Source organism: Parasteatoda tepidariorum, chromosome 11 (genome assembly GCF_982258835.1).
Source record: "Parasteatoda tepidariorum strain Cologne lab strain chromosome 11, Ptep-v5.0, whole genome shotgun sequence".
Lineage (NCBI taxonomy): Eukaryota > Metazoa > Arthropoda > Arachnida > Araneae > Theridiidae > Parasteatoda > Parasteatoda tepidariorum.
Genome location: NC_141765.1, coordinates 86,842,504 through 86,863,943, shown reverse-complemented (window position 1 = coordinate 86,863,943; position 21,440 = coordinate 86,842,504). Strand labels below are relative to the sequence as shown.

At 30.3% G+C, this 21,440-nt stretch overlaps 1 protein-coding gene across 3 annotated transcripts in view; it reads left to right on the top strand.

Moving 5' to 3' along the window:
• The window catches only part of LOC107450467 (flavin-containing monooxygenase 5), a 30,885-nt gene extending 14,681 nt beyond the window's left edge, over positions 1 to 16,204 (top strand). For all 3 annotated transcript variants that reach the window (XM_016066275.5, XM_071187305.2, XM_016066267.4), the window contains 3 exons: positions 1,528 to 1,877; positions 7,806 to 8,096; positions 13,787 to 16,204. In XM_016066275.5, coding sequence (XP_015921761.2) covers positions 1,528 to 1,877; positions 7,806 to 8,096; positions 13,787 to 14,680 — 1,535 coding nt within the window. In that variant the 3' untranslated portion in view covers positions 14,681 to 16,204. The remainder of the gene's footprint in view (positions 1 to 1,527; positions 1,878 to 7,805; positions 8,097 to 13,786) is intronic.
• The last annotated feature ends 5,236 nt before the right edge of the window (positions 16,205 to 21,440 follow it).

The following is a 21,440-nucleotide window of genomic DNA, read 5'->3' as shown; positions in this document are numbered from 1 at the left end:
ACTTTGCGACTCGACAAATTTAACGTGCATCAGCCACTATTTACTACACGGGGAGTCTTCAGCCGGCCGGAAGACCCACTAACTGTTAGTCATGAGCCTAGTGCCCGACCAACCAGACAATCCCGGCCTCCCCCGTTAACAATTTCATAACCGTCGTTGAACAGTCGGCCCAATTTTGGGTTGACGACTACTAATGTTCAACTACGTAGCCTTGTAATTTAGAACCAATCCAGATGACAAGGAAACTACTGGATCAGTATCCCCAGAGGTATTGATTTTTTCTTTGCGATTCGACAGATATAACGTGCATCAGTCGCAATTTACTACACTGGGAGTCTTCGGCCGGCGGGGATCGAACCCACGAACTCTTGGGCATGGTTTCAGTGCCCTACCAACTAGGATCCCTCTCCCGTTAGCAATTTTTTAAAATTTTATTTCATTATATAGCCGTCGTTGAACAGCCGACCCAATTTCATGGGTCTACGACAACTAATGTTCAACTCCGTAGCCTTATAATTTTAAACCCAATCCAGAAGACAAGGGAACTCCTGTGCTGGGAGAAATTTGCCCTCATGGAGATTTTTTTTGATGGAGCTAACCCGCATTTGCGTTACATGGAGAGGAAGACCACATGAACCTCCCACGATTAGCTTGACGGCAAGGGGACTCTAACCCATGATCCGTCTACCACTGAGGATATTTCACTTCAGCACTGTGGTTGGTGCAAGCCGGATGCGGAATTCGTCTGGAATTCGAACTCGGTTAGTCTCATTGGAAGGCGAAAGCTCTATCCCCTGAGTCATTGCGGCTCGCCCCGGTATCAGTTGTCTTAAATGACTGCGTACACTTATAACAAATTAATTAATCTAGCTTACTCTAATATGTATTTTAATAGTCAAAAACCCAATTAATCCAATCATTATATGTTTATCTCGAAAAAGAACGTTTTTGTGTCTAACTTTATAACTAATTAATTAACATATTTGAGAGCTAATTAATTAGCACATATTTGAGATCAACTATTTAAACCATTATAATTGGCACTTAATATAAGAAAATTCAATAATTAGAGTAAAACGTATTTAGGTTGAAATGTTTTTTTTCCTAACTCATTGTACAATTGTCTGTACTATCAAGAGGCCGTGGTAGCCCAGTGGTTAGTGGCTTCGATCCTCTCACCCGAGTACATGCGATTTACGTGCTTGTAAAAACTGTGGAATCGAAAGTCCTGCGGTCGATCGCTGAGCAGAACCTGGAGAAAATTTCCTTCCCCTTCAGATCTACGTCTAAATTGAGGAAGTGGTCTCACAAATTGAGATTGCATGTCTTCGGACCATCCTCAGAGTTGTAATCCAGACCATTGCCAGTAGCCCATTGTGCAGCTCTAGTGTGACGTAAACAAAGTACCTACTATGTACTATTAAGAATCTACGATTTAAATTAAACATTATTGTTTCAAAGAAATGTTAATATAAATTTAATAATCTTTGCAAAATTTACCATTTATGTCATTAATTATTATTTCAGCAACAAAAATGACGAAAGCAAAACGCATTGCCATTATCGGAGCTGGTCCATGTGGACTGACTGCTGCAAAATCCTGTTTGGAAGAGAATTTAGAGGTTGTGGTGTACGATAAGACAGATAACATTGGTGGTCTCTGGTGTTACAGAGATTATGATGAAGAAGGAATTCCGTCAGTTATGAAATCCACAGTCATCAATACAAGTAAAGAAATGAGTGCTTTCAGTGATTTTCCACCACCGAAACATTTTCCGAATTTCATGCACAATTCAGTTATGTTTCAGTATTTTAAACTTTACGCTGAAAAGTATGGAGTTCTTCGGCATGTTCAGCTCTTGACTGAAGTAGTTAAAGTATGAGAATTTTTTTCATTCAATATAAATTCATTTCCGTTTTGTTTTAAATTCATTCTATACAACACCTCCTAAAAGAGAGAAGGCCTCTGCACGGATTAATTTAGTAGTGTGACGTAACGAGCATAAACTGCGTGGAAGATTTTAAGTAAAGCTATCACAACGTCCGTATTACAAAACTGTGCAGTAGGGAAAGATGTTACAACATGCGGACTACTAATGCATCGGATTTCTCGTTAATAGTAGTCCTTGCGAAGGTCTTCTCTTTTCTGGGAGGTGTTGGTCTATATCTGTAATTAATAATAAGTTCAATAGCCTGAAGAAGTTATAATTTATTTATTTTCAAAATATGGTTATAAAATGACATGCACTTAAATTATTTTCTTTTAATTTCATACTACTGCAAATTACCTTAAATCTAATGCCGGAATAATATTTTTATATTTAAGGATAAAGACTTGATAGTTATAAAACCGCAATCTATCAAAATGTATATTAAGATTTTTCTTAAGAAAATATGATTTACGATTTTTATTAGTTTGAATTTATGTGTACATATTAACTTCCAGAAATGCTTATGATCTACACTATAAAAGAATTGGTGTATAGTAGGTACCGTTTTTGGTGTGGAGGTAAACTAAATGCATTTTTAAATACGGAACTGTAGTTATCGTGCAAAAAATTACATAAAATTGACAAAATAGCAATTATTTGAAAAAATTCGAGCGAATATATTACTAAAAATGTGTTAGTTTTTAAACGAGATGTTTTTGAGATGAAACCGTTAAATTCATTCTAATGGGCATGAAAATATGTGTTGTTTGTAAACAAACAAAAAAAAATTAATAAATAAATAAATGAAACTATAACAGTGAAAAAGTAAATAAAAATGTTATACACTGTAAAAAATGTTAGTTTATCTCAATGCTAAAAATAGCAACTATACAACAAAACTTTTTGCAGTGTATTTGTTATTGATTTAAATTGTTTATGATGCTAATTTTTAAAATTTCAAAAGAGAAATTTAATAAAAATTCCTACCAGATAAGAAGTCAAATAATTGAAATTTAAAATGCCGAATATATACCATGCCTCACTCAAATTGTTATTATTGAAAAATATTGGAAAAAGCAACTGCCATTTGTTATTTATAAGAAGCGGCGAGCAGAGGTATAAGACTGCACGGGGCTAGCTGCTCCAGTAGATGCCCTGAAAATTGAAGCTAAGTTCTCCAAAGAGGGGGGAGCTCAAAAAAAAATTTTTAAAAGGTTGAAAAGCTATAAATTTAAATAAATCAATTTTTTATAAAGATGCTAGGAGAAATTATTCTATGGCAAACAAGTTATAATTTCTAACAGAATATTCTTAATGGATGTTTAAACTTTAATGTCCCAATGTAATTATAAGTAAAAATTTAATGTAGAAATGCAATTATTTGTATACGTTAATGTAGTTTAATATATATAAGTAAAACTTTAATGTAATTTCAAGTAATGTATTTAATGTATATGTTTGAAAATCATGTTAATTTTTATGAAAATAGTTTCCTCGAACCTATTTTTCGTAAAAATTTACATGAATATAATTCATATGTTAAAAAAATTTTATTCTATAAGAAATATTAGTGTTTAAAATGTTAGTTTTTAAAATTTCAGTGCCTTTGGTCCTCCGTTGGGTGTTATGTATCTGTAATTAGCAATTAATCTTAATCGAAACCAGTGTAACCTTATAAATTAATCGTAATCGAAACGAGTCCTAACTGTAACCACCTTTGAACTGCATCCTTCGTTTTTGTTTATATCTTTAACTGTGATATGTGCATTACCCTACTAAGTATCCTTTATTAGTAGAAGTAGATGATTATTTAGTAGAAGATACTTGACCATCAATAAATAATCATTATTAATCGTTATTTTTATGTATATCACCTACATATATATATATATATATATATATATATATATATATATATATATATATATATATATATATATATATATATATATATATATATATATATATATATATATATATATATATATATATAGAGTGCTGTTTACTTGCAGCTTAAGCGCAATAAATGTTACTTATTGTTTTTCTTAACTTTCTTAGTGTTTTCTTGTATTTATTTATTACTTGTATATATATATATATATATATATATATATATATATATATATATATATATATATATATATATATATATATATATATATATATATATATATATATATATATATATATATATATATGTAACATAAAAAGCTTCAATTAGTCTTTTTATGTTGGTTTCTTTGCTATAAAACTTCATCCTAATTAATTATTCTAATCGAAATACTTTCTCACACTTTTAAAAGCCACATCCTGTTCTTAAATCTATTTTTGTCTCAAGTATGCATTTAATTAAAAGCAGGACATTTTTCCCTTTGCTCTTGTGTGGGAAACGTTCGATCTATTTCATAAACCAATTGCAACTACTAAGATTTCCCTCTTTCCCTAATTGAAGACATATTACGGATTTTACTTTGCAAGATTTTCCCTAACATATAACCAAGGAGCGCAACTTTTCGTGTGCACTTTTACTCAATCTCATGACTGCTCTTGTCTAATAATTAATAAATAAATTTTGTACCCTCCTTCCCGACCTATGACCTGTTTTAATCCTTCCACTCGGCAACGACGTTATAAGTCGCCAGGATTGAACGGTCGGGAAGGGGTACAGTTGGTACGGTACATTAAAGATATTAAATATCTCATTTGAAAATAAATAAATCAATTTCGGAAGAGGGTACCTCAAAAATATGGAATAACTTCAAATCATTTTTTCAAATGGACATTTGGTAAATAAGCAGTCAAATTCTTCTTCAACTTATGGCAATAATTAATTCATCCTGTATCTTCATCAAAAAAAAAAAATAATAATCTCTTCAATCATCAAACGTTTAGTTTATTATAAATTATACCTACGCACAGTGGAACTAAACGATCATCCGTTTTCCATGTCTATGCTGCATATTTTGTCTACGTTCCTGAGAATACTAGAAAGCTGAGCTTCAATTCCTTCCTTGGACTAAAAAGAAAAACTGCATCGAATTCCTGTTAATTAAAATGTTTTATTGAAACTATCCCTTTGAGAAAGCGTTGATTTTGCCACTCTTAAGTGCTGAGCTGGATCTTATCGTCGATGAATAATTGTTCTCACACCCACGATGGTCTACTTAAATATTCGACATTCAAAAGAAAAATAAGCTTCAATTTCTCCGTCACTATTGGTGTTAATTTACGATTCATCTTAACGAAGAAACAAATTTTTTCCCTAGCAGTTCACGTCTTTGGTTTTGGAATTGTGTTTACGGAATTTCAACGCATTCCCATCTCTGTTGTGGTTTTCAAAATATCTCGGACTAATTCGAACTTTTTCAGGTATCCTTTGAGTTAAAGTTTTTTACATTTCTCATAAAGCAATTTCTTAAATGATTATGATTTTAATTTTTTCCCATATTTGATGTTTCAAAGTGAAACTACTTTTTATATATTGATAGTATTTACTGAAATTTTTATTTCTTTAAATTTTTATTTTCAGTTAATTGATTTATTTGATTGAAAAGTGTTTCAAGAAATTATTTTCATATTGTTTTATGTGTTACAGCTTCTATGATTTTTTGAACAGTAGAAATTATATTTTTGTTTTACAGTGATTAGGGTTTAAATGAAAATGCCATTTAAATTTTTTTTTCTCTTCGTAATGCAACTGCAGTAATTATTGAAATTTAATTTAGATATGTGAATGCAATTACGGTGTTGCAAAAATTAAATCAAGAAATGTTGAAACTAATGCAAATAGTTTGGAAAAATGAATAAAAAACTTGTTGTTAGAATTTAAATTGAAGTACAACCAGACATTAATGCTTTAGTCCAACGTTGGTAATAAGTTGTAGCTCAGACATTTCCATAGACAAACAACATAAAGATAGGAAAATGATCAAAAAAATTTGAAAAGTAATAGTAACCAAATTCACTTCAAAAACACATTTAAAATAGAAATGAAAATATTTGAATTCCCTAACAATTGTGACAAATTAAATTACCAATTAAGATCTCTGCACAAAAATTACTTAAGAAAAAATCCAAACGAAAATGTTTTGAAAAAAAAAAAAAGAAAAAAATTTATGTCCAAAAAGAAAAAAAGAAAGATATAAATGAAAAAAAAAAAAGGTAATTTGCAAATAAACCAAACTTGCACTTCAGATTAAAAATAAGGAAAATAGCTAGATCAGTCAAAAATTAAAAACTGATGTACCTTAATACCATATTAAATTTGAAAGCTTGTTTTGGATTTCAATTAGTGATTGTTGTTAAACAGGTTGTAATGCAAAATCTGAGAAGACTGATCACCTTTTCTGATTATAAAAGCAATTTGTCTTTACATATTTCCTGAAATCCGGGTTAATAATTGCAATAAAAATACCAATAAAGAAAAAGTGTAAATAAAAATAGAAAGTAGAAAGAAGAATAAGAGAGAAAAAGAAAAGAAAAAAGGGTATAGAAAGTAAATTTTTGGACATAAAAAAAAAAAAAAAAAAATATTTCAAATAGCAGAATTGAAAATGATCTTGTGTTTTCTAATATTCTTGAGACTAAATATGATAATGGTGCGTAACATTGTCAAAATTATGTTGACAGAGTTGTGCAAATCCAAGAAAATTAATAAATTCCTAACTTCAGGTGATTTTGAAAAAAAAAAAAATTTTTTTTTCAAATATTTTGCTATTAAAGTGATAAATATGTCAGGTAAATAATAAATAAAGTGAAAAAAAGACAATACTGAAGTCTTGGTCTTCAGAATAACAACCACTGTGAGATTTTTTATTTTATTTTGTTTTCAAACAAGGTAAACAATACTCAAATCTAATTTCAGATTGAAATTTTTCCTGTAAAACTGTATTTTGCATTTTGTGTTTTACATTTTAAATTACACATTTCACATTTCTAACAAATGTTTATAAATTTTTATCATGATTGAAGAGTTAACTTAAATTGTGTTATTATGAAGAATACTTCTTATAATGAAAAAGCTGTGTTGTGATCTTTAAACAAAATACTTTTGAAATTGAAAAAGCTGTTAATTCAAAAAAAAAAAAAAAACTGTTGAAAATGAAAATTTTAAATTTGCTGATAAAGCTACTACAGGTTTTTAATTGTGTTAAAATTTTTACAATGAAAACATATGTAAATGTTTTATAAGTTATATTACTTTTATATATTGTTACCATTACAAATTTGGTTATTTTATTTGTACTTCTACCATAGGGAAGATTTTGCAAATGGATAATTTCAAAATTTTTGGATTCTAATAAGACAATTTTGGCGAAGGGGGATGTAACATAAAAAGCTTCAATTAGTCTTTTTATGTTGGTTTCTTTGCTATAAAACTTCATCCTAATTAATTATTCTAATCGAAATACTTTCTCACACTTTTAAAAGCCACATCCTGTTCTTAAATCTATTTTTGTCTCAAGTATGCATTTAATTAAAAGCAGGACATTTTTCCCTTTGCTCTTGTGTGGGAAACGTTCGATCTATTTCATAAACCAATTGCAACTACTAAGATTTCCCTCTTTCCCTAATTGAAGACATATTACGGATTTTACTTTGCAAGATTTTCCCTAACATATAACCAAGGAGCGCAACTTTTCGTGTGCACTTTTACTCAATCTCATGACTGCTCTTGTCTAATAATTAATAAATAAATTTTGTACCCTCCTTCCCGACCTATGACCTGTTTTAATCCTTCCACTCGGCAACGACGTTATATATATATATATACATTATGAGAAACCTAACCTTGGGTACCTCCTTTGATTGGATGCACCCCTGTTTCTATGAAAAAATCTTCGTAATTCATATACATTAATTGCTCAATTTCAGATTTCAAAAAGTGATGATTATGAAAGGAGTGGTAGATGGAATGTTTTTTCCAGAAGTCTTAAAGATGGGACGACAAATGAAGAGGAATTTGATGGTGTTTTACTAGCCACTGGACATCATTGTGTACCTTTAAAGCAAGATTTTCCTGGACTTCAACTTTTTCAAGGTCATGTCATACATTCTCACAGCTTGAAAAAAGCAGCTGGATACGAAGATAAAAAAGTGTTAGTAATCGGAATCGGTAATTCGGCAGTTGACGCAGCAGTGGAAATAAGCACCGTTGCTAAACAAGTAAATGACAATTTAACATTTGTTCCTTTTATATTGCTCAGTCAATGAAAATATATAAGTTTAAATTAATTTAAAATATTTATAAGTTATATTATTATAAAATATATAAAGTTAAATTAATATGAAATATTTATTGCAATCAATTTTCAAACTACAGGATGTATGCTTCATAATGGCCGCCATTAATTTAGCTGTTTAAAATCTTTAATTTATTCGTATAGTAGGGCTCGAATGCATTTTTCTTTCTCTGAGAACTCAATCTAATCTTCGTACGCAAATTAACTGAGTTCCTCTTTTGCTCTCATTGATCTGATCAGTGCTTGTTACGATTATGAACACGTTTTCTAATTTATAATGTAATGTGCACATATTTAAAGGAGTCTTAAAATATATAAAATGCGGTCTTTACTCAACACCCAATAGTATACATAATTTTGTGAAAAACAAACGTGTAATGCATCAACGGTAACTGTGCATCTTTTTTTCTCTCCTTATTCAAAGTTCTGCATGATTTTTCAATACATGTGACATAGCAATAATAGCGTTATTGACTTCAGTTATTCATAGTTACAAGACGTAAAAAATTATTATGATTAGTTATATTATTTTTAGTTGTCAAATTAGTATTGTAATCTAATATTAGTTTTAGCATTTTTTTTCTCTTTTCATTACTCAAAATAATAACTTAATATTTTTTAAAAAATCTAACTTGTACCACAGAGAGAAAAAAATTATAAGAAAATTACCGTACTGCATCGTAATGGCATTTTTGGTTTAAAAAAGAAAAAAAAAGAAGAAAAAGCAGAAATCTGGTTAAGGAAACGGTATATAAACCATTCATTTGGTAATTTTTTCATTCATACGGTAACAGTTTAATGGAAAATCTGAATTTCAAAACTTTAATTTCTATTACCACACATTTAGTAGAAAATGCAAAACTGAAAAGTAAAATTTAAGAAATAAATGGTTTTTATGCTATTCTCTAAGATATCATACTAAAATTACTACATTTTTCCACATTTCCCAAATTTTATCATAGATGTATTGCAAAACCATATATTATTATTTATTTTACCAAAATAAAACCAAAACTCATCCGTAAAAATTTCAGAGTTATTTGATGTTCCCATAAAGCCGAAACCAAGGTTAATTTTGCCATATTCTGATAGATTTGACCTTTTTTTGTTTGTCTGTGTATGATCAGTAGCGTAATGAGGACTAGCATTAGGGGCAACATATTTTACGTATTTTCAGCTGTTAATTGAAAAATTTTACGCTTATATTATTAATCTTATACCAAAAGAACAGACGTAAACAATTGAAATGAAACTTCTATTTGTAATAGTTTGTTTCCAACAGTGATTCTTATAAAATTACTTTAAACGCATTTTGACTCATTTGCATGCATAATTTTCAAAACAAAAGATAAAATGCAAATTTTACTTTTCTATTGTTTGCGTTCTATTTTTATTAAAAATAACGTAAGTGACGTAAATAACGTAATAACGTAACGTAACCAACATTTTGCATTTAGTAGGGGAGAGTGGGGTCAATTGTAACATTTTTTACTTAACTATTTTTAACTAACAAAATATCCAATATATTATTAGTATTAATTGACAGACGAGTAAAGTAGACTATCCTCTACTAGAAAAAAAAAAACAAATACCTGATTTTAAATGTTATTATATTAGTTATTAACAATTTTTGACAGTCGTGCACTTGTTACAATTGTCCCCACTTACGGGGTCAATTGTAACAGTTCATAAATTCAACTAAAACATAGTTAATTATACATATTATCATAGTTGTGATAAATTTTTTTATTGATCAAAATAGTAGTGATATTTTAGGAGTAAAAATAATAATGAACAGAGACCTAAAAGTTTAAACTTTTAACTTTAAGGGGTTAAAAATTTTAATTTATGCTGTGAAAAGTGACAAATAAAATAATGCACATGCAACATAATATAAATGATATAGGAAACTATTGGTGGTTCTTAAAGGGTTAAGTATTAATTTGTAAACATAAGATTATTTATTTTCAGCTGTTACAATCGTCCCTTTACTTATTGTTACAATTGTCCCCAAGACGCCATTTCAGCTTCATTTGTTAAAAACAATGCTAGTTAATTGGCAAAACTAATCTTTTTTTTTATTGAAATGTTAATTAAGGTGTCCACTTACATATTCGGTTACTAATTTTTATTTGTTTAAACAAAATTACTTTGCTACAATATAATATTCTAATACCAAAAAAAGTACTTACGTAGTGTGAAAATATCTTTTGTGATGTAACTCTTTCAAAAGTACATAAAAATGGTTGCCATTAGGGGTGTACATGTAGATTTATTAAATACACCTTGTGCGCCACCTAGGAACAAAATCTAGAACCCGACACTTGAAATTTTTGCTCTGTTACAATCGTACCCTGTTACAATTGACCCCACTCTCCCCTACTTTAAAGAATGAAATACTCTAAATGAATAAAGCATGAAATGTGCGATTTCAATTAGTATCAATTACTTTGCAAAATTAAAACAGCCGCAAAGCCACTAAAACTTGTAACATAAAATGAACATAACTTAATCTTATTCATTGAAAAGCTAGATGGCAGCACCTCATAAAACTTTTGCTTCTGGATTATCTTAGGTAACAGAGTCCATTATCAATTCGCTGTACCCGTCACCCGTATCGGTTTGGTCAGAAGTACTAACTGCAGAAAGTTAAATCTGTGACTAGTTTGACTCGTACACGGTATTCCAAGGGGCCTGAGGGATCCGGAACCTTCAATAATTGGGAAATCAGGGTCCATTATTTTGAGAAAATATTATTTATACCTATATCTATATATTTTACTCTTTATCTATATCTATATATTTTACTCTATATCTATATATTTTACTCTTTATCTATATCTATATATTTTACTCTATATCTATATATTTTACTCTATATTTATATATTTTACTCTTTATCTATATCTATATATTTTACTCTTTATCTATATCTTTTACTTTTCTTCTCTCCTTTTTTTACATAGTGCAACTTATTTCATTATTATAAAAAGAAAATTAATTAAAAATAAAATATACAAAAAAATGCACTGCAAATATATAAAAATTTTGCATGTAAAAAATGCAATTTTTAACTTGCGAAAATGCATGTCAAAAAATAAAACAAGTGTTTAGAGAACTACATGAATTGTCACTGTTGTCCTTTCCATCAATGAGCAATAAAACGCTCTTAGCAAAATTCCTTTCCCCCATGCACTTAACTGATTAAGATTGATTCTAAAGCATCCCTTAACTTAATGCATCCCCACGAAGATTCATTTGATACCTCAAAAATAGCCGCCTCAGTTTACATTAAGGGAAAATGTCCTTTGCATTTTGAAATGGTATTTATTGTATTTCTGGGATCCTATGCAATCTTTTAAAAATGTCGGATATCGACAGAACCATCTCTATGTTGGCTATTTATTCATAAATCACCTCAAACAGGCAATTGTCTAGAATTTATAGAAAACAGATGCATTAACCTTTTAGGGAATTAAGTAGGGGGAAACTCTTGTTGATATTTACGATTTTTTGGTGACTTTGCGAAGAGACTTTCTCTGACATTCTAAATCTTTTCTTACAAAGCACTCATATTTCTTCTCCACAATCATTTAAACTAGCTGTTTTCAACCATTTAATAAAGTTTATCTTTTGATTACAAGAGCTCATTAAATAATTTCTTGGGGGGTAATCAAATGTTTGTGTTAAAATTACGAAGTACATTTATTATTGTCTGTTTATGTAATGTCAGAATTGTTTTATGCTTTATAGTTAATATACCAAATTTATGTATGTAGTACATTAGTTCATGATTTTACCGTTCATTTTTTGCGCATAAATTTATTTTTAACGCATGGAGTTCGTTTTCATTTTATATTCATGAAATTAATGTGACGTTTAAATTTTTAAAACAATAATCAATAACTTTGTTTTCAATCATAAATTAAATGTCACGTATAATTTTATAAAGAAAATTTGCATATAATTTAATAAACAATTTTGTATTAATATTAATAATGTATATCCTTATACGAAAAATTAACATTAGCTTACATTCTAATTAATTAAAAGAACGAAGAAATATTTCAAATGCAAAAGTTTCATAAACAAAATCCATATGATTTCATTATACTCATGAATAAAAACTGTATTAAAAATATATTTTTAAGAACTGGATAATTTGTTTAATTTAATTTGTTGTACGAGTGCGTTAATTGTACTTTATGTAGTTTTATTTATTTAGTCTTTATCAAAATAATATAGGATTTTTAAAGTAATTATTTTGTGCTAATTAACATTTTCAGAATTTGGTATTTTTAACAAATATTTTTTCTGAATTAAAATTAATCTTTTTAAAATTTTAATACTGAAACTATAAATTCTGCAGAAGTAGGAAGAAATTGAGAGTTCTATGTGTCGTCTTTTTTATTTCCTTATGTAAATTTATATAAAGTTTTTGGGGGGTACCAAAATGGACCATGTGAAAACCGAAATATCTCATTTCAACTGTTTCTTTTCTTGTAAATAATAAAAAGCTGAATATATTAAATGAAATATGCATAAAAATTATTTTGACCACCATTGTTATATTTTATCATTTCTCCAAAATATGAATACTAACAATTTTCCTCTTTAAACACAACAATATTCGATTTTTAGGACTATATAAGTTAAACCGGAACAAGATGAGAAAAACGCTAAACTGAAAACTGTTTTAATATTCCTGAATTTTCCACTTTTTTTTAGAGTTTAGAGTTTTGTATAATAAGTCAAAGAATATTTGTTTATATTATAATGCGCCGACCTGGTGGCCGAGAGGCTAGCGTGCCTCACTGCGGAGCCGCTGGTCGCGGGTTCGAATCCTGCTCAGGGCATGGATGTTTATTTCTCTCTGTGCTCTATGTCCTTTCTCCTTTGTGTGTGAATGTGACCCGCCTTATAAACGGGTTTGTGGTTGTGTGACGTGGGCGACGCTGCTCCACCGCCTTGGCTTCGCCACATTTGCCCACTGGGTAACGAGAAGAGAGTAGCAGTTCTAGCATTTTAGTGGCCAATGGGACAACCCCCAAGTGCCCGCCATTAAAAAAAAAGTTTATGATGCAATCGTAATTAACATATGAACTGTTTATATCCTATTTGGTTCCGTAGAATTATTCTATTTGTATTACTTCATTGACTGCAACGATGATAAACACGAATTAAAAATGCTATTTTCTAACAAAATCCTTTTAATTTTGTATGCAATTTAAATTAAATGTCATTTTATGTTAAGACCAAAAATGTTTTTAAATCTGAATTATCAGCGAATAAAAATGTAACGAAATTAGATGAAATGAAAACTTTTTAATTCTTCATCCCTTTCATTAATTCAGATCTAAATTATTTTTGAACTGCATCTTACATAAACAATGGTAAGTTTTTGTAACTAATCTCAGTTGTATCAGCATCAGTCTGGAGCTGATACCGTAAAAAATGGTACTCACCCATCTCTACCCTTTATTACTTAGAATAGCTATTTCCATTGGTGAAATAATGTTGATCTACTGAAAGTAAAATGTTTGAAATTTATTTCAGCTTTTTCCATAGATTTCTTTTTTGTTGTTTTAATCCTAAGAAACTGTCAATTTTCAGGTTTATTTGAGCACCAGAAGAGGAGCTTGGCTGTTTCAACGTGTAGGACCGGATGGTAAGCCATTTGATGCTGCTTATACCAAACGTAATCTTGACATTTTAAGAAAAATGGCTCCATATAACATTTCCTGTTGGTTTATAGAACATGAACTAAACAAGCGTTTTGATCACGCTGCATATGGTTTGAAGCCTAAACATCATGTTTTTAGCCAACATCCTACCATAAATGATGCCTTACCCAACAAAATCCTCAGTGGAACTGTAATTCTCAGAGAGGATGTTAAATCTTTTACTGAAAATGGTGTTATTTTTAAATACGATGACCATCAAACAGACATCGACGCTGTTATCTTAGCAACTGGCTATGAAATTGCATTTCCACTTATAGGTGAGGAAATAATTCCTGTCAAACACAACAAGGTTGAACTTTACAAGTATATGTTTCCTCCTAATTTGACACATCCTAGCTTGGCTGTTATTGCTCTAGTGCAAGTAATTGGTGCTATTTTTCCAGTTGCTGAAGCTCAAGCTAGATGGTATTCATTGATAATGACAGGAAAGCGGAAATTACCAACAAAAGAAATCATGCTACAAGATATTAATGCGAAATTGAAAGCAAATAGTGAAAGATATATTCCATCCCCCCGACATACAGTACAAGTTGATTATATAACATACTTGGACGAACTAGCGGAATTGATTGATGTCAAACCACAGCTTCATAAACTACTTGTTACAGACCCTAAACTTTTTTGGGCCTTACTCACAGGTCCATCTTTACCTTATCAATATCGATTGAAAGGTCCCCATTCTTGGTCAGGTGCACGGGAAGCGATTTTAAAGTATAATGAGCGTGTTCTTGCTGCTTTGAATACTAGGAAATGCGATGATTAATACTAAAAATCATTTGAAATTTACATCAAAAAGTCATTTTCAAATTTTATCCAAATTACGATGGTTAGTTTTTAAGTAAGGGCCGTTTGAAAATAAAAACAAAACAAAAAATTTATGCAGCAAATTTATTTTTTGAATCTCCATACGTTTTTCTTTCTTTCAAAATAGTTGCCAAGTTTGCTTAAGCACTTAATGCCTTCTAAATAAATTTAGAATACCCTCTTCATAGTAATTTGCCACCTGCTCCAATAATCAAGAGGTTACGACCGTTTTCCCGCCTTCGTCATCGTTGTACTGGTTGCCGAGAAATGATTGGGCTGCATTGAAGGGTGGTTCAAAACTTCCCAGTCAAAAGAGTCGAATAAAGATCGGGACTGAGCTGTGGAGAGAGTGATTGTCACGGAGTTGCAAAAATTCCTGTCAATATGCCAGTAGGAAGTTTCGTAAACTTCACAAATCTGCCTGTGAATGTACGCAAAAGACAGGTTTTTTGCCTACTAAAAACACATTACTGACCGTACTTCATACGCTGATGGCGATTTGTTAAACTTGAACATTTAAAAGACACAGAATTGACCGTATAGGTTACCTACACAGTTGTTCCCAAGGAATGCTAGGACTCGACGCATGCACTCGTTGCGACGCACGCGTCACCTATTAGTGTACTCAACAAAATTGCTCTTGCTTAAAAAACAGCCCTCGTACATGCATCCCTTCCGAGAAATTATACAATTTTTTTCTAACTTGTTAAAAATCTTTCATTGAACTCGTCTATTTTTAATTTTATTCTGAAATAAATCTCTTCATTAACTTCCAATGTATGTACATATTTTTCTTTTCTCCAGTAAGCTACTATTATCTATTGCTGTTTAATTTTATCACAATGAAATATCGATAAATAATAAAATTTTGTTTATGTTTCGAATTTAAATTTAATATTATAAATTTCAGAACTTTTTTTTTCTTTCCTTTTCATTGAATTATATCGATGTATTTTGTCCGAAATTATAGTTTTGAAATTATCTTTGACTTAGTGCATAGATAAATTCTCTTGGCTTATCATTTTAATCCTCACGTTCTTCTCAAAAATTAGGTAAAAGCACTTATTTGATGTAGTTATATTTGTTTAGTGTATGAATTATTTTTTTCCTTTCCTTTTAATTTCATATGCACACAATTTTATAGCATTCATCAAAGTAATAAGAGAATCTGTGATATCATGTATAATTTTTATATATTTTAGCTTGATAACCTGTTTCAATCAGAATTATATTTTGTATTGAAAATGTGCTTATTTCAATGTTATATTTTGTATTGAAACGTTGTATTTTTATGCGTATTCTTATTCGATTTTTGTGAGTTGATGCATTTATACATTTATTTTTCCTTCGAAAGTTAAAAACATGTAAGTAGATCATAACAATCTTTATAATAACTGTAGTATATAATTTTGAGTTTAATGCTTTTTGGTATTTTATGATTTTGTATGTTTTTTGTCCCAGCTAATAAAATGAATTTAATTAATTTTGTTTCTAATTTATCTAATTTTGCTTCCAATTTTTATTTATTTGGAATAAAATTATTCATCACATTGTAGATTATGAGCTTCTAGCGGGTGAATAAAATAATTTAACGAACGTTTCAAAAATGTTTAAAATTGTGGATTTGTTGCGTTTATTTTGTTTGCATTCGAGTTTACTTCTCTATAAAAAAGTAAAGTTACTGATTCCGTTGAATCGAAAGTTAAAGCTGCAAAATCTAAACTTTGTGAATAAAACGAATAAAACTGAAGCAACTAATGAATCCTAAAAATTAATTTTTAAAGTAGATCCCACGTGATAATAAACTCGAGATCCATGGTTGGTATAAAGATATAAGTTTTTATTGTTTCAGAGAAAAGAAAACAATGGAATTTTTTTACATAATAAAGAACTAGTAATCAGAAAAAAATAGTAAAGATAAAAAGAATTAACCAGAAACCTATGATAAAGATTAAAAAATGATAATTTTTCTTAAAAATATTTTATACTCAATTTAATCATATTTTATAATCAATTCCAATATTTTGCAATTAATTCTTCTACTTCAACAGTTTCAAACATTTTTGTATATATATCGCCGTGTAAGAATCATAAAAGCTTGAATAACTATGAGTTCCTTGTTTCTTCTACATTTTACAAGGAAAAAAAAACTAAAAGGCTTTTTGCAATAAATTTAATACATTCAAAGTAAATCGTAACATTTTAGGTTAAAAATAAATTTTATAAAAAAACAAAACTACCCTTACTCTTTACCAATGATATAAATATTGAAAAAAAATAGAACGGCAAAACTGAAACTTCCTTAACTTTTTGATAACCATTTTCCATGCTTAACTTATGAATAAATTCATTTTTAGAATACGCGAAATATTTTTTATTAAATGTAATGAGTTTTTCAAATATATAAAGTATTTTTTTTCTAATCTTCAACGTCAGTCATTCAGGAAAGTGTTTTGGTTTCACAGTACGACGCTGTAGCTCAAAACTTCTGAAACAAAACATGTCAAAATTAATTTCTCTGTAGATTCAATATAACGTTTAACAGATATAATTTATACTTCATTAATTCTTCAGGCCATTTGGACTCCGAGTTCCTATCTATACATTTTTATAAAACCCTTAATAGCTTTTCACTAACACCCCTAAAAAATTGATAACATGAATACAAATTAATAAAAACAAACGTATGATATTTTATACATTCTGGTCTATTATATCTTAAGCTTGTCAATTGCATGTAATAAAAAAATGTAAAAGAGTTACGCCAATAACTGCAATCCCTGGGCAAATTATTAGATGCGCTATAAGATTCTATGTTAAATCTTAATCATCAGGTGATACTATACAGCTTTATTGCTTTTGCGCAGAAACCGGTTTGTACTTGTTTACGTTTGTGTATGAATTGGTGAAATTAGACGATATATAATATAAATTCGACAATTGAATAAATTAGACGGTATATTATATAAATATAGAATAGTTATTATATCAGACGATAAATTAGACGATATATTATATAAATATGGAATATTTATTATATCAGGCATTTAGACCAAATTAATAGACGCGCTGTAGTGTTTTAATAATTGCATGCTTTGCACGAGTTTATATGCTATATTCTCATCGCTTAACATAAATGTAATGGGTTTTTATCGAGGAGATTTTTTATATACACTGAAGAGCCAAAAAAACTGATATACCTGCCTAATATCGTGTAGGTTACCCGCGAGCACGCAGAAGTGCCGCAACACGACGTGCCATGGATTCGATCAATGTGTGAAGTAGTACTGGAGATAATTGACATCATGAATCCTGCAGGGCTGTCCATAAGTAGGAGTAAGAGGGGGCTGGGATATCTTCTGAACGTCACGTTGCAAGACATCCCAAATATCTTAAATAATGCTCATGTCTGGGGATTTCGGTGGCCAGCGGAAGTGTCTAAATTCAGAAGAGTGACCCTACACAATATTAGGCAGGTATACCAGTTTTTTTTGGCTCTTCAGTGTATATTTGCATTTATTTTTAACGTATTTCATTACAATATTTACCAATTAATACTCGAACATAAACGAGTGTAAACTGCTTTCAGCCGCGTAAAACAATAAAGCTGTAAAGCTGTTCACCTGATAATTAAGATTTTGCATAGAATCTTACCGTGCGTCTAAAAATTTGGACTGTAACTACAGTGTAAAACGATTGATTGAGACGCATACACTCATTACAAGTCGTGGCTTTATAAGCTCATGATAGTTTTTTTTCATGAATGCATAAATAACAAAATGCAAGGGTCGTTGAATGCGGATGCCTGTGTTCCGAGTGCTGTTAAATAATTCAATGTAAGCTTTTGTCAGTAATATATATTTCCGAGAATTTCATTAAATTTAATGCTTCGTTTCCCGGATCTTTTGAAATGTTATCGTTATTTAACAATTGAATTTTTAAATGGACTGATGTATGAAGGACACCTCTACAAAATGCTCTACTACCTATAAAAAAATGACTCTGAAAATGTAAAAAAAATATTTACAAAGTTTCAAACTTCACATTACATTTCTTAAAACAATTTTGAAATTTAAGAAAAAAAGCTAATAACATAGCTAAAATAAGGATTTAAAATAGTTAACCAAATAGTTTTCTATTTTTTCATGAGTAATTGTGCGTATCTATAAGAATAATGCTAAATTATTAATCACTCAGATAATGATACGAATACTAAATGAACAATCGATTTATTTTGTTTTTATTAATTTTTTTTATCTCTTTTCGCAGTAAAATGGAGCAGTTTTTTTTTCTTTGGAAGATTGTAATCTAGGCAATGTTGTATTAATTTGATTGCAACCCATATCACGGATATATGATTTTCAATGTTATACTTCGCAGACTTGCTATTTTGAATCCAACCCTTAAGACAAGCAAACTTTGGGTTCGAGTATTCTGATAAATGATATATTCTGACTGGCCTTTTAAGTGAAACTGACAAATAGCTCGACGATAAGAATATCTTTAAACCAGAAATATATATTCCCTGAAAAAAAGTATGGACGAAACTACCGGAATACGGTAGAATTAAGCGAGCTTCCTTCGTAGAAAAGCGGAATGAATTTGCGGAAATGAATTTGCTTTACAGTTATTAGTTATTTTTAGTTTTATATGTCGAATTTCAATTCATACCATTTTCATCTTAAAATAATAATCAATGTTTCCTTCTGATTTACATAATTGATTTAAAAATGTAATGAGATTATCATTTCGTGAAATATATAAATCATTCGGTTGCCTGTAATTAGTTATTTTATAAATATTTCTAATGATGTTATATTAAATTAACCACTTCCCAGTTTTGACCGAACATCGTTCAGGTACTTGAAAAGGGGCCTTCCCTGTTTTGCCCGAGCGCCGCTCCTGCGACTGACTTTTTTACTCTATTGCAATAATTTGCCCGAATTTTTTCTTTCTTTAGTTTACAACGTTTCTAACAGATGGCTCTGGTAGTCCAGTAGAGGTATGATTGCAAAAGGTTTTGGCGCTTTTCTTTTACGCGGGAAAAGGCGTGAATTTTGTTTTCACTAGCTTAGTAGAAAAGTCAACTTTAAGTAAAAATAGCAATTGTTTTTGCTCCTTATAAAAATTAAAATTATTTCATAAAATCAGTAATTGTAACAGTTTTGACTCTTGATTTGAGTTTATGTAATCGATTTTAACAGAAATTTGTTTCTCAAAAATATGCTTATTTTTGGACCCAATTTGCCAGAAAAAAGACGCTGTTAAGCGGTTAATAATCTAAGCAAATGAGTTGCGCGTCTTCTTAAAAAGTAAACAGCAATACACTGAATTATTAACGCAGATCCTTGCTCGGTACCACTTGTCTCATGCTTGCAAAAAGAAGGGGGAAGCATGAACTGCAGAAGATTCACGTCTCATGACTGAAGAATGTGGTGGACAACTTCTGAGGATCATTAGACCCGGAGCACCCAAAAACAGAAGACTGACTTAGTTCCTGTGCCTGCAGACTTTAGTTAAGCATAATGGAGCGGCTTTCACACCTTGTTTGGCCCTACAAAAAGAATATAGTTTGTCTATGTAAAGAACTCCCCTAGACATTCGTCTGGAGTAGTGGCGGTGACTATGGTTACGAGTTTTAACTATTTCAAGTAGGGGTTTTGGATCATAATTTAAGACAGATTTTGGCTCAGGACGGTGAGAGGCAGGTTATCAGGGGGGAGAGAAACTCCCCTTTTTGAAATGCGCTATTTCCTGTTTCCATAGCAGCAGACGGCCTTAGACTTCATGATGAGGGGAGTTCTTGCCAGCACTCTCAACGTACTTCACCCACTCCGCCCAAATACACCCCCTCACCGTTGATAGAGCTGTCCAAAGTTTCATCAGCTGACTCTTGAGTGGACAAATAGGGAGCCTTACATATCGATGATGGACTGAAATCTTATCGAGTGTGCACCAAGTGCACGTCTGCACAGGTCTCCCCAGGGCATATTCACTGTGAGCGGCTTTTGCATGAGGACATTAGAACTACACCTCTTACTGTGTATGACTTTTTAAGGATTCCCGACCTCCTGGACATGGACTAGCTTGTAGCTAGACCTTGAAGAATAAGTCACAAAAAGAATGGGACAAAAGTGGTATAGTTCCGGGCATTCAATCGACTGCTGAAATTCCATTTTTTTAGAAAGGAAACAAAAATTCTTCATACTAGAAAGATTTAAAAAAGAATAATTTCAAAAATACATCTCCGAAATTAGAAAATATAAATTAATCATCTTTTGATTCCTTATAAAATTTAAACTAATTGTTTTGCAACGAATGAAATTACTTTATACTTAACCCATTTTCTTTCCCTTATACTTAATAATCATATGGAAGAATTTACCCCGACCCGCCCTTATTTAGGGCATACGGGTAAATGTTTATTAAAATAAAAAAAATCCAGAAAACAGTACAAACATAAAATACATAAAATACACATCAGACATGGCCACGAACATGGACATGGACAGCCCATGAACATGGCGGGCGTAGAGCAGCTAAAATCATGTTAGGTGATAACCATTAAAACAGCAATATATTAAAAGTGTCAATTAAAAGAATAATTTAAAAGAACACTTTAAAAGATAAACGTGCAAAATTTACAAAAGAACAATATTGTAAAACATTTAAAAACAGTACTTTTAAAACCAATTAAATAGTACAAAAGTAAATAACAA